Source organism: Equus quagga, chromosome 2 (assembly GCF_021613505.1).
Source record: "Equus quagga isolate Etosha38 chromosome 2, UCLA_HA_Equagga_1.0, whole genome shotgun sequence".
Lineage (NCBI taxonomy): Eukaryota > Metazoa > Chordata > Mammalia > Perissodactyla > Equidae > Equus > Equus quagga.
The window spans coordinates 66,176,671-66,189,844 of NC_060268.1; the positions used below are offsets into that span (position 1 = coordinate 66,176,671).

The 13,174-nt window shown below is 55.0% G+C and overlaps 1 protein-coding gene across 2 annotated transcripts in view; it reads left to right on the forward strand.

The window, feature by feature from the left end:
* Positions 1–12,945, forward strand: part of LOC124236180 (CD276 antigen) — a 29,645-nt gene extending 16,700 nt beyond the window's left edge. For both annotated transcript variants that reach the window (XM_046654979.1, XM_046654978.1), the window contains 6 exons: positions 2,159–2,500; positions 2,673–2,969; positions 6,650–6,784; positions 7,804–7,845; positions 9,295–9,330; positions 11,476–12,945. In XM_046654979.1, coding sequence (XP_046510935.1) covers positions 2,159–2,500; positions 2,673–2,969; positions 6,650–6,784; positions 7,804–7,845; positions 9,295–9,330; positions 11,476–11,498 — 875 coding nt within the window. In that variant the 3' untranslated portion in view covers positions 11,499–12,945. The remainder of the gene's footprint in view (positions 1–2,158; positions 2,501–2,672; positions 2,970–6,649; positions 6,785–7,803; positions 7,846–9,294; positions 9,331–11,475) is intronic.
* The last annotated feature ends 229 nt before the right edge of the window (positions 12,946–13,174 follow it).

The window sequence follows — 13,174 nt, forward strand, 5'->3', positions numbered from 1 at the left end:
TGTGCTCCCTCCCCAGGGCCTTTGCACACACAGTTCCCTCTGTCTGGAACTTTCTGCCCCCAGATGTCTGTCCCTTATTTCATTCAGGTCTTTGCTTAAATGTCACCTCCTCAGCAAGTCTCCCTGGCTACGTTGTGTAAAACAGCACACCATGCATCATCCCTTCCTATCCTGGGCTCACTTCATGCTTCTCCCCAGCTGTTATCTCCACCTGCCGGATTTTATGTTTACTTGCTCACTGCCTGCTTTGCTGAAAGAGCAGAGTCTGTCTATCCCCAGTGCCAGGATCGGAGCCGGCCACATAGACGGTGCTCCATAACCGTGTTGAATAAATGACATGAATCTGTCCACACAGTGCTTGGCACAGAGTTAGCATTCAATAATGGCAGCTGCTTTAATAACAATGTCCTCATCATACTTCAAACCCTAATCAGTGCCTCTGCTCCGATGGAGATGCCTTCCTCCTCCAGGCCGGAAGACAAAGCGAGTATCTGGTGCCATCTGGTGTCTCAAAAAGGAAGCACCTCTACCCACGCTGCTCTGATTTCTCTAGAGAGAGGGTTTGCCTGGGTGACAACTCATCCTCCAAATGCCCCTTACAAAGGGCTCCCTGGTCCACTTGGTCTCCAGAGCGAGAGCTGGCCTGGGGCACCTGGGGTTGTAACAAGAGATCCAGGGCCAGCTTAAGACCTTTGGAGATCTCCATGCACTGCAAAGATTATGATATGCCCTCCTTGTGTGTAATTCACAATAGAAACACTAACCATAAATTATTTTTCTAAATGCAAGAAGCCTTTAATGGGTGCTGTATTCAGTTATCTTTGTGTCGAGATTGTTTGATCTTCACACTTTTGGAGTGTGCCTGCTTTGCTGGTGCCCAAAGCACACGCTTCACCTAACCATTACCTAAGAATAGAAGAGCGGCTGCTGGGGACCCCTGCCTGACTTTCCAGGGCTCTGAAAGAAGAGCCGGAAGGAGACATAGGTGCCTGGGCGGGGAGCCTGCAGGGTAAGTCCACAGGACTGAAGGCAGAGGAGGAGCAGGGGACCCTGCCCCGGGGGCTTTCCTCTGGCTGTGCCCCTGGCCTTGGCCCTGGGGATGGAGTTGATCTCAGGCTGCTGGGATCCATGCTCCTGTGTTCCCTTCACCTCAAATCCATCAGCAAGCTCTGTTGATTCTCTCTCCTAAACAAAGCTTGAATCTGTCCCATTCCCTCCATCACCACTGCCACCCTCTGAAACTAAGCCATTGTCACTTCCCAGAGACCACTGAAATAGCCTCCTAGTCCATTCTCCAGAGAAGCCGAGGGAGTTTAAGCATTGTTACCCTGATTATGCCTGATTAACCCCCCAGTGACTTCCCACTGTATGTAGAAAAACCTCAGTTCCTTCCTGGTCTTGCAAACCCCTCCCAGCCAGGTGCTGGGCCACACTGGACAGCTTCCTGATACTTCCACAGAGCAAGCTGACCCTGCCTCAGGGCCTCCCCACCTGCTGTTCCCTCTACCTGGGACTCTCAAACTGGTTTTTCATATGTTGGGCTCTTTTTCTTTCCCCTTAAATCTCAGCTGAAGATCTCTTTAGAGAGAATGTGCCTCACTACCATATTTAAAGGTATGGGTGTTCTTTCATTCTTGTATAAAAACGAATCATGTTTATTTAGCAAAAGAAAAGAGAAAAAGCACTTGTGATCTTTCTCATCCAGAGGAAGCCAGTATTAACATTTTGGTTTATATTTTCCTAGGCTCCCCTTTCCCGTTTATAAAGATAATACATAGTTATGGGGAAATGCAACCAGCACAGACAGGTGTACAGTACCTGCCAGATTTTTGAAAAGCTATCACCTTACTTTCTATCTATTGTTTTCTTCCTTCTTACCCCAATCACATGCTAATGAGACTGTGTGTGCTATTTTGTCCCTCTCTCCCATTAAAATGCAAGCTCTGTTGGGGGTGTGACCTTGGTCTTGTTTTCTGTTGCATTCCTAACTCTTACTCTTGGCAAGTAGTAGGTGCTTACTGTACTCATGTTAACTGAATGAGGACCACAGGTAGTAAACTTATTTTGGGTCTCAGGCCTTAAAGGAAGTGTGGACAGGGCCTGGAGTTAACCCCAGGTGTCCCCGCCCCTCCTCACCACCCTACCCCACCGCCCCCAGGCGCCGCCGTGGAGGTCCAGGTCCCCGAAGACCCTGTGGTGGCCCTTGTAGGCACCGATGCCACCCTGCGCTGCTCCTTCTCGCCCGAGCCCGGCTTCAGCCTGGCGCAGCTCAACCTCATCTGGCAGCTGACGGACACCAAACAGCTGGTGCACAGCTTTGCCGAGGGCCGCGACCAGGGCAGCGGCTATGCCAACCGCACTGCGCTCTTCCCGGACCTGCTGGCTCAGGGCAATGCGTCCCTGAGGCTGCAGCGCGTGCGCGTGGCCGACGAGGGCAGCTTCACCTGCTTCGTGAGCATCCGGGACTTTGGCAGCGCCGCGGTCAGCCTGCAGGTGGCAGGTGAGCGCTGGGAGGGGGGCGCCCTCCGCTCCGTAAGCCCCTTGCACTTCCCGATGCCCCTGAACTCCTGTCCCAGTGCTGACCCCTGTACTCACAGCCCCAGATGCTCTTTTCCTCCTCTGCGTCCCCTGCCCTTGCCTTACCTTGACCTCTGCCCTCTTCCCCCCTCCAGCGCCCTACTCAAAGCCCAGCATGACCCTGGAGCCCAACAAGGACCTGCGGCCCGGGGATACGGTGACCATCACGTGCTCCAGCTACCGGGGCTACCCTGAGGCTGAGGTGTTCTGGCAGGACGGGCAGGGTGCGCCCTTGACCGGCAACGTGACCACGTCGCAGATGGCCAACGAGCAGGGCTTGTTCGACGTGCGCAGCGTCCTAAGGGTGGTGCTGGGCGCCAACGGCACCTACAGCTGCCTGGTGCGCAACCCTGTGCTGCAGCAGGACGCCCAGGGCTCCGTCACCATCACGGGTAGGCGCAGCAAACCGCTGGGGAGGGTGGAGGGAGTCCACGCCTTTTTTCTAGTCCTGGAAGCTGGAATTTAGGGAGGTTTGCATGGTCATGATTTTTCATACATTTCAGGTCTCTCAAACTGCCCCCCAAGAAGTCCTTAAGGGACTTGCTTTAACGAGCTGTAAGAGTCATTTGTAATATTTGCCCTATAGGTGCTGCTTTTTTTTAAAGATTGGCACCTGAGCTAACATCTGTTGCCAATCTTCTTCTCCCCAAAGCCCCCCAGTACAGAGTTGTACATTCTAGTTGTAGGTCCTTCTAGTTGTGGCATGTGGGACGCCGCCTCAGCGTGGCCTGACGAGCGGTGCCATGTGGGCGCCCAGGCTCCGAACCAGCCAGACCCTGGGCCCCCGAAGCAGAGCGTGCGAACTCAACCGCTCGGCCACGGGTCGGCCGCTGAACAGGTGCTTCTTATCCAGGGATCTGAGTACTTGCCTGGAATCCACAGGTCCACACATGGGAGTGCGTTTCTACGGGAACTTCTCAGATAATGAGAAGGTGTTGCTGCATCCATGGGCACCGTCTGATCCTGAGGCCCTGAGAGGCAGCTGGGTCTCTCCAGGTTGTCAGTGCCGCTCACCGCATCAGTGTCAGCTCTTCCAGAGTTCAGCTCAACCCAGGCAGCAGTTGGAATGACCAGGGTTCTCTCTGCTGCCCCCATGTGGTCAAACACTAGATTGGCGCTGCCCATTTGGCAATGCCCTCAATCTCTGGTTTTAGGGTGGATCCTAGTCCAGACGCCCTTCCTTTCCTTTAGTGCCCACCTCAGTGTGCGCCTCAGTGGGCCCCTCAGTGGGTGCCTAGAGGTGTGAAGAGGACTCAGGCCAAGGGAGGCAGTCCCCATCCGTGTTTGGACCTCAGTGTGGCTCCTCAGTCCCTCCCCATGAAGCAACTGAGCTTTCCCAGAGGCCTCCTCACATTCTCTGCGGTTGAGACAGCAGGTTCTGTCTGCTTTTCCTATTTTCTCTTCCCATGACTCCGACCTCCCAGCCCACCCAAGTCCTGACTCCCGCTGGGCCCTTGTTTCTGTATAAGCCTCTGACTTATTCCTGACTTGCTTCTCCCCCTGAGCGTCCTGGACCTTACATGGCTTTCGCTTCCACAAGCTCGGAGCAGTGCCCATCACGCCTGTCTTGTAGGAGTCCAGGCTCCTTCCTCCTTCTAAGTGTTTCCTTCTGGCAAGACTGTCCCCTCTGCTCACCCCCTCTCTGGGACTGACTCCACCCTCTTCCTGGAGACCCCTCTAGGTCTGTGCTCTCTGTGAGGGAGTCACTGCCCTGGGTTCTTGGATGCCCTGAGGGGTCTCCTAGACCTTTTAGAGAACAGCATATGGTCTGGTGTGTCCACAGGAGAGAATAAGAAAGATCAGATAGAGTGAGATTGACAGTGAAGGGGGCAGTGGTCAGAGTGGGCTGGAGTGGTCAGGAGAAGTCTCCGGGGACAGGAGGGAGCTGCGAGGACGTGGAAGGACGGGTAGACTCTGTGATAGTTTGCACATTGGGCTGAACTGGATATTTGCCACACTGGGCAGAAAGGGCTATTAGTCCAAATGTGATTGCAGGGGAACGTTTATCCCACCGAAGAGGCACATCCTTATTTAAATTTTAGGAACTAACATTTAAGGTGCCTTCACTTCACAGATGAGGAAAGTGCAGCCCAGATTGAAGAGAGAACTTTCCCGAGGCCGCAGACTAGTACAGTGGCTCTGAGTCCTGGGGGGTCAGGCACCTCTCTGAAAATTGGATCAATAAGAAATGCAGTCATTTGTCTTTACATTTTGAGGGTTTGTGGCCCCTCTAAACTCATCCGTGCGAGTCTGTGGGCCTTGGCCCCAGCGACCTGCAGTGAGCAGATGAACCAGGATCAGAATCCAACTTGAGGCCTCTCAGCCTAATTTTCTTTCTGCCCCCCTCAACCCCCCCTCCCTCCTGTTTCTGTCAGAGCAGGTCTGGCCTAGTTTGGAGCCCTTGGCCTGTATTTCCCTTTGGGCAGCTCTGTGCCTTGTAAAACATGCTGGGATTCAGACCATCAGTCCTCCAGCCTGGTGTCTCCTGCACCTGCTGGAGGTTAGTTGCGTGTGCTGTGTGTGAAGGGGGCTTTAATGGAGCAGGCACTGGCCATGGGGCCTGAAGATGCAGGTCTGAGCCCTGCTCTGTCCTTTACCGGCTTCACAAGGTCCAGCCTGACCTGTTTTCCAGGCGCCAACACCAGCCCAGGGATGAACATAGAAAGAACCCACTCCCCGGCCGCCCCAGTATTTCTGTGGCTCTGCTCCCTGCTCCACCACCAGAGCCCGTGCTGGGACTCCCAGCCTGTCCTTCGTGAACTGACCCTCCTGGCCACTCACGTCAGGTGCTCTCCTGCACCTGCTCGTGCTGTTGATGGTCCCTTTGCTTCTAATGTCCAGAGCAGCAGCTTTGCCACCTGATGCAGGCTGAAGGTAACATCTGTGCCAATGCCTGTGTCTGTGCCAGGGCCTCCGCTGCCAAAGGGTTCGTGGCCCTGCTCCCTGCACTGACCGTGCCTTCTGCAGAACCCACCGGCCCCCCGGCTGCCGATGCCCTGGGCACCTGTGGTCGCCAGAGAGCAGAGGGAAACAGCACTGTCTTGTAGATTTTTTGACTCCAAGGCCTCTGCCCAGGACCCAGCATGGGTTGGGCCGGAGGATGGTGTGCTCAGACCCAGGTGTGGACGCCTCAGCGCCTCCCTTCTGCCCTGAGATAGCTGACAGGAGGGCCCGCACGTTTCATGGAGGCATTCCCCTGCAGGTCTTCTCCCCTGGGTAAAGCCAGGGTCCTCGCCCTGGCCTCCTTAGCGCCCACCTCATCTGTGCACAGGAGTCTGCAAATATTTTCTGTAATGGACTGGAGAGTGAATATTTTAGGGCTTAGAGGGCCACATACCATCTCTGTTGCTGCTCCTTTTCCTTCTCCTTCTGCTCCTCCTTTTCCTTTGTTTTGTAGCCCTTTACAAATGTAAAAACTGCTACTAGCTCAGGGGCTGTACAAAAACAGGCCACAGGCCACATTTGGCCTGCAGGCCATCGTTTGCTGACTCCTGATCTGTAGGATGAGGAATATCACCAGGTGGGGCTGGAGTAGTCAGGGAGGGTCTCCCAAGGAGGTGACTGTTAAGCTAGGTGGAGAGTTTGGTAGCACTTTTCAGGTAGGGGAAACTGACAGCAATGGTGTGGAAGGATCCAGTTGTCTCTGCAGAGAATGGTTAGGACCTGAGTTTGGCTAGTGCAGAGGTTCCTATAGTGGAATTGGAAAGAAAGGTGGGGGGAGGGTAAGTGGCAACCAGATTATAGAGGTCCTTGAATCATCCTGAGAAGACTGAAGCATTAGTCTCATGTCAACAGGGAGCCATAGAAGGTTCTTGAGCATGATCAAATGCAGACTCTTCACGTCTCCCAGGTTGAGGCATGTCCATGCCAGCCATGGCTGTGTCAGGGTTTGGAGAGTGTATGGATGAGCGGAGAAGGGGCTTGGGAACTTAAGTGGGCTCTCTTCTTAGTGTTGGGGCCCAGCGAGGCTGGGAGCCCCCCATTCACACCTTGGAGCCAGAGGGTGCTGTTCCCAGGGCCATGGGGGCCAGGCATGACAGTCTCTCCCCATTTTCCCCACTTCCCCTCCTAGGGCAACCCATGACATTCCCCCCTGAGGCCCTGTGGGTGACAGTGGGGCTCTCTGTCTGTCTCGTCGCACTGCTGGTGGCCCTGGCCTTCGTCTGCTGGAGAAAGATTAAACAGAGCTGTGAGGAGGAGAATGCAGGTGAGTGAGGGGGGTGTGTACACATGCATGTGTCTTTGGGTATGTGTGTCTCCATGATATCACCATGAGTGTCGCTTTCCAGTGACAGAAAGAATGGGGCTAGATTGTGTTTGTGTGATCTTGAGGCTGAATATGTCTTGTGTGTGTGAACAAGTGTGAGCCTGCCTGTGAATGTGCAGAGAAGGCAGGATGAGCGTGGATATGAGTGTGACTGGAAGTGAGTGGTGGACCCATAAAGCTGAAGTGTGATGAGGGGATGAATGTGTCTGCAAACAAGTGTGACTGTGAGTGTGTAAGTCACATGAGGGTGTGGTGAGAGTGCGGGTTCAGAGCGTAGAATGTAGTAGCACAAGTGTGAAGCTTCATGGGTTTGTGTGTCATTGTCGGGGGTGGCCTGCCTCAGAGTGGGCACAGTGAGAAGCCGCTACCATTCGCTGGGCTGGGGTCCGTATGATGGACTTTGGTGAGAGGCAGGTGGTGAGCTGACATGGGTAGGTAGGTTTCACTTTGGAAGGTGAGTAAGTTGACTCTGGTGAGAGGTGGGTGGGTGAGTGAACTCTGGTGGGTGGTACATGGGTAAACAGAGGTTTTCATGGGTAAGCATGAAAGTAGATGGTGAGAGATGGGACATCACTGGGCGTCAGGAAGGACAGCGCATGTGTGAATGGAGAAAGGACTGGTCAGTTGGCAGAGAAGTGGCTGGGTGGGCTGATGGAAGGATGAGTGATAGATGGGTGGGTGTGCATGGTGGAGGGTGGTAGTTGATGTGTTGTTGGGTGAGTGGATGGGTGAGGGAATGGGGTTGGTGGAGCAATGAGTGGTGGCTCCAGGCTGGGAGCCCTTTTATCCTGCCACAGACTCTGCTCTGCGTTGGTCTCGGGCTGCACCCCTGTGTCCGGCATTTGGACCACAGGGCAGGCCTGCTCGGCCCCATTTAACTGCCTCCTCTGCTCCCTGGTGTTGTGGGGGAGTGCGGAGACAAAAGTGGGGCTGAGAAAGCTTTTCATTCACTCTTCCAGGAGCTGACGACCAGGATGGGGAGGGAGAAGGATCCAAGACGGGTAAGTCTGAGCTTGGAGCTGCCTTACCTTACTGGCTGAGAGAAGGACACAGAGACGAGGGCAGGACTCCAGGATCTGGAGGAGCCCATTCACTTGCAGGTTTGAATGAAGTGTGTCCTGGGGACGGAGGCCTCCCAGACAGGTGAATCTGGCGTTGCCTCCATTTTAGGCCTGGAGGCCGATCGCCGGATTCTCTTCCAGGCGTGGCTCTGTTTCTCCTGCCTACCTTTACCTGTGCACTGGGGCAGGCTGCACCCTGAGGGACCCTGCACTGTGGGATCTGGTGGCTCCCTAGTGGGGAGTGAGGCCTCAGGAGACAGTGTGGCCTGGGTTAAGTTCTGGTCCAGCTCTTATAAGCTGAGTGGCCTTGAGCAAGTCACTTTGCTTCTTTGGGCCTAAGTTTCCTCGTAAGAACAGCCCACCTTCATAGGTTGTGTGGGTTAAATTAAATGAGAAAGTGTACATAAAGGGCCACCATACCTGGTGCCTATGAAGTCTCAGCACTTTGGCTTCCTGTTATTAGCAGACAGTTTAAAGCAGTCCCGTTTGGTCAGAGGCTCTGTAACTTTGGTCAAAGGGCTTTGCTCCTCTGGGCTTCAGTTTCCCATTTGTCAGATGTCCTCCTGGCCTTGCCCTGATGGCGCCAGAGGGCTATTTTGAAGTTCTCGCGAGTGACTAGATAGGAAGGCATGGCGTTTTGGGGACACAAACCTGGAGCCCAGTGTGGGGTGGGTGCCAAGGCACTGGTGTCCTGTGGCCGCTGGCGGCCTCACTGCCCTCCCTTCTGGGGCTCCTAGGCTGGGAGTGGCTGGTTCCTGCGGAACCATTTGGGAAGGTGCCAGTTGACACCGGTTCCCTCCCCACCCCCACAGAAGGAAGCGCAGGAGATTGACACCTGGGGACTGCTATAAATTATGCCAATTAATTCTCTGCCTTTGGTGTCAGGTGTGGTGGGTGTGGAGGCAGCCCTGGGATCAGGCCTCATTTTTTGTGCCCAGAGGCAGATGTAGTTGGCAGAAGGGAGGGAGTAGGGGGAAGAGGGGGCTTAGAGATTGGTCAGTGTCAGTTCCGCATGATCCCGGCCCACCTGGGGCCATCTGCAGCCTCTTTTAGCTCCTTACTTCCCCCTTATCTGCAGAGCAGACTCAGTGCACGTCCTCGTCTCTAGTTCATGGGAGGGTGGGGTGGCAGTCCCCGTTGTATAGATGCAGAAAACTGAGGCCTGGAGAGGGGAGTGGCAGGCCACAGAGTGAAGCGAGGACTTGGACAGCAGCCTCCGCCCCTTCCCTGGTGCTGGGTGGCACCCTCACCCTCCCGACTTCTCCCTCCTGCCTCGTCTCCCAGTCCCTCTAGCCCTCACTTCCTCCTCAGCTCCTGTCCCTCTGCCGAACCCCTACCCCTCCACTCTCCGCAGTCCCCTCTCACCTTGTGCTCCTTCATTTTTTGCAGCCCTGCGGCCTCTGAAACACTCTGAAAACAAAGAAGGTAAAGATATGTGGCGCTTGAGATTGTGTGTCTCTGCATCTGTGTGTAGGAGGCCGGGGAGGGTCGTTGGCAGGAGGGTGCTTATCACCCTTCACTGGTGGCCCGGGGCTCCCTGCGCAGAAGAGCAGCCTCGACTCCTCTGGTGAGGTGGCAGAGGGCAGAGTACCCAAGGCCTCAGCTGCTCTAAGAGGATGTAGGCATGGCAGAGGCTTAACCAGGACAGGGCTGTATTTCTCTCCCCTGTGACACTGTAAGCACTGGCGATCGTAAGGCCACTGATGTCTGGAGCCAGGTTCTGTTTACTTGGTTTCTTCCCTCTTTGACTCCAAGTTTCCATCCCCGGGTCCAAGGTGGTGGCTTCAGCTCACATGCCCCTTCCAGAAGCAGGGGGAAAGGGGAGAGGGAGGTGCACGTTCTTCTAGGGCTTGACTAGAAATAGCTCATGGCACTCCCGTTTACATCCGTTGGTCAGAACCTAGTCATAAGACTCCGGCCTCGAGGGAGGCTAGGAAATGTGGTTTCCGGCTGGGCAGCCATGTTTCTGGTGCACAGTAGGCAGGTAGCAAATGTAAACCCTCGTTACTCCTATTACTGTCACATCGGCAGTTACATTAGGAAGAGGTTGGTTGGAGGTTAGTTTGAGATTTGTTCTTACTGAAAGTAACCAACAGCCACATCTGTGTATGTGTGTTTCTGTGGAAATAGATGTGTATCTGCGTGTGTGTGTCTGTGTGTATTTTGAACAAAAAGTCCCATGATGCAGACTCGCATTAGACATCAGTGGCTTCCACCTAGAAAGTCAAAGTTGGTTGCTAAAGGTTATGGAAACTTAAATCTTTTTCAGGTTACCTTGGCATCCCTGTTAGGAAATAAACTTTCAGCGCATTCCTGGATGCTCGCCCTGCATTCAGCCTTCCTTGGGGAGAGGGGAAGGACATAGGCCCTGCCCTCAGGAAACTCCAGAGGCAGGAGGCCATGGGGCCCTCAGACCCCTGCGCACGACGCACGATGCAGAGCTGGGTGGCTTCCTCAGACTTTGATGAGCGGCACTAAGAGGTCTTCAGAAAGGCAGCTTCGTGCAGAATAAAGAGCCCCCTGGGTTGGGAGGGGAGACCTTGGTTCTGGCCTCTGCCTGTGACCTTCCAGGAGCAGTTTCCTCGTGTGTGGAATGCGGCGAAATCGTCACATCTCCCTTCCAAGATGGTTGTGAGGATTAGACAAGTGTAGAAGTGCTCTGTAAAGCACGTCCTTTTGAATGCTGTAGAATGTTCCACGGCGGGAGTGGAGACCTATGTTGGGGTCAGGAGGGATGGAGATAAATGACCCACCTCCTTGTTGTTCTGAACCAAACGAGGCAAGAAGGGTAGAGCAGATGGAGATCAGAATGTCAGCTTCGTTTCAGAAGAGAGCTGCTGGAGAGTGTTGCGCAGCTGTGGGCTTCCTGGTCCTGCTCCCCAGCATGGCAGCTTGGCCCCCGGTCTCTGGCCACACTGGATGAGCTCAGAGCAGTTTCCAGGACAGAACTCCTCTCCCTGGGACAGACAGAACCCAAAGAATGGGAGAGGGAGGGGCGTGGTCACACATGCCGGGGTCCTCCTCCTAGACTCCCCATTTGGGTCAGGGAGTGGAGTGAGGCCTGGGCTGTGAATCCACCAGGTGCCTCTCCACGTGGACACAAGAAGCCAGAGGGAAGGAGACTCGTCACAGCATCGCTCCTGAGGAAATGAGTGTGGGAAGGGGCAGTGGAAGGGGTTTCTTGCTAGCAGAAGTGGGCCAGGTCAGGGAAGATGGATTAGATAGACAGGTAGGGGGAGATGAGAAGGGAAAAGTGCTAGGCAGAGGGGCCAGTGGGAGGGAAGTGTGTAGGGTGGGTGGACCCATGGGGATTGAGAGGACTGGGGAGTCTCCCTCAGGTGACTTCGTGGTCTGTCTGACGTCCAGCTCCTGTGTTTGTGTCTGTCTGGGCCTCGAGGGCAGCGCTTAGCAGAGGGGGCTGCTTGTGGGACTGCTGTGGCCACTGTCACACATACTCTTCACCCTCAAGTCTGTGACCACATGCCTGGGGCTCTGGCACATTCCCGAGAGCAGAACTCCTGGCATTTAATGCTTTTTTTCCCCTTTGTTTCTTCCCATCATGAAATGCAGATGATGGACAAGAAATAGCCTGACCACGAGGATGAGGGAGCTGCTGCCCCGGCCTGGGGCTCCTCTGGCTGCCCTGGTGCCTCACTGTGAGCCCTGGGCTGGGACTTCCCTGCCCCCAGCAGATGGCTCCCCCTCTGGCGAGTCTATTCATTCTGCAAAGGAAGTGATCCATAGACCACCCTGCAGCCTTATTTCTCCAACGGACACGATTCCCAAGTCATCCTGCTGCCTTATTTCTCTGTGACATGATACATAAATCAGCCTGCTGCCTTATTTGTTATGGATACAATACACAGACCACCCCACCTCCTTGTTTCTCCAATGGATGTATTACATGGACCATCTGGCTGCCCTTTTTCTCCCAGGGACAAAATATTCAGACAGACCCTCTGCCTTATTTCTCCAAAGACGTGATACACAGTCACCCCTTGCCTTGTTTCTGCAATGGCCCTAATACACTAGCGCTCACTTCTCAGCCTTTCTCTCACCTGCCTGTCCTCCCGTCTCCTCAGACAGGGCTGCTGCAGCCCCGGCATCTTGTTGAGTCCAGAGGTGTCTCCTGCTCTGGGCCCAGTGTTGGCCTTTTGCCTCCCTCGCTTAGTGAAGACAGGGCCCTGCCCTGGGCACGCAGACACGCAGGTGCATGTGCTGGAACATGTAACAACCTCCCGGGCCCAGTTTCTTCCTTGGTGCCCTGGGCTGTGCCCTGTGAGCCCCCCACCACCCAGCCTCCCCAGGGCAAGCGTGTGCTGGTCACACTGGTTCTCTGGGCCGCTGTGTGGGCCCCCTGGGGGTCAGCTTCTGTCCCTCTGCTTTTCCTGCCTTTCCTTTCATTTGTCCATTCAAGTAATGTTCATGAGCATGCATGGTGCATCAGCCCTGTGTCCGGTGTCCCTGCGTGAGAAGACAAGCCCCTCCCTCCAGCAGCTGGACCTGCAGCTGGGAAACTCATGCGGAAACAGCGGTTCATGAGGGGCGTCCTGCCTTGCTCCCTCCTGTACTCTGTGCCCACAGCTCCCTGGATACCTCACCCCCGTGCCATCCTTAGCCCTCACCCGGAGTGGAAGGCGGGGACAGGAACCTGGAGAGAGGGATGGAGCCTCTCGCCGCCACTGAAGGATCTGATGGTTTCCACAGTGTCTTTCCAGGCGTGAGCAGCTTAGCAGGCAGCCAAGGCCCAGGAGACCTGGAGAGCTGAAGCCTAGGGGAAACCTGGTGCCTCTCCTCCTTGGCGGGAGCCTGGGGCGGGGACACAGCCACCCGTCCCTGCTGTGCTACTGTGGGGCTTGTCTCTGGCCGGCCCCCAGCCTCCGGCAGAGTAAACTTCGGATGTTCTGGTGTTTTCGCCGACATATCTCCCTTCTCCAGGAATGGAAGACGTGGGGATTTCTAATTTAAAATGTGGGGCTCTGAGGAATTTTGTTAACTGGGGGTGTATTTTGGGAAAAATAAATGCCTTCGTAGAAAGTTTTTCTCTGCAAAGTGTGTAGAAGCAGGCCGGGCATCAGGACTCGGCAGGAAGGATTCCTCCCTGGACGTTTGAGGCTGGATCTCCTTCCTCTCACTGTCCCTAAATCACTGGGTCTCTGGGGCCGTGTGGCCCCCTCCCTGGCCTCAGTTTCCCTCTTGGTAAAGTGAAGTTTGCTGTCCAGAAAGCCAGGCCCTTTGGTCACTGTGTGGGGCTCCACCTACTGGGAGC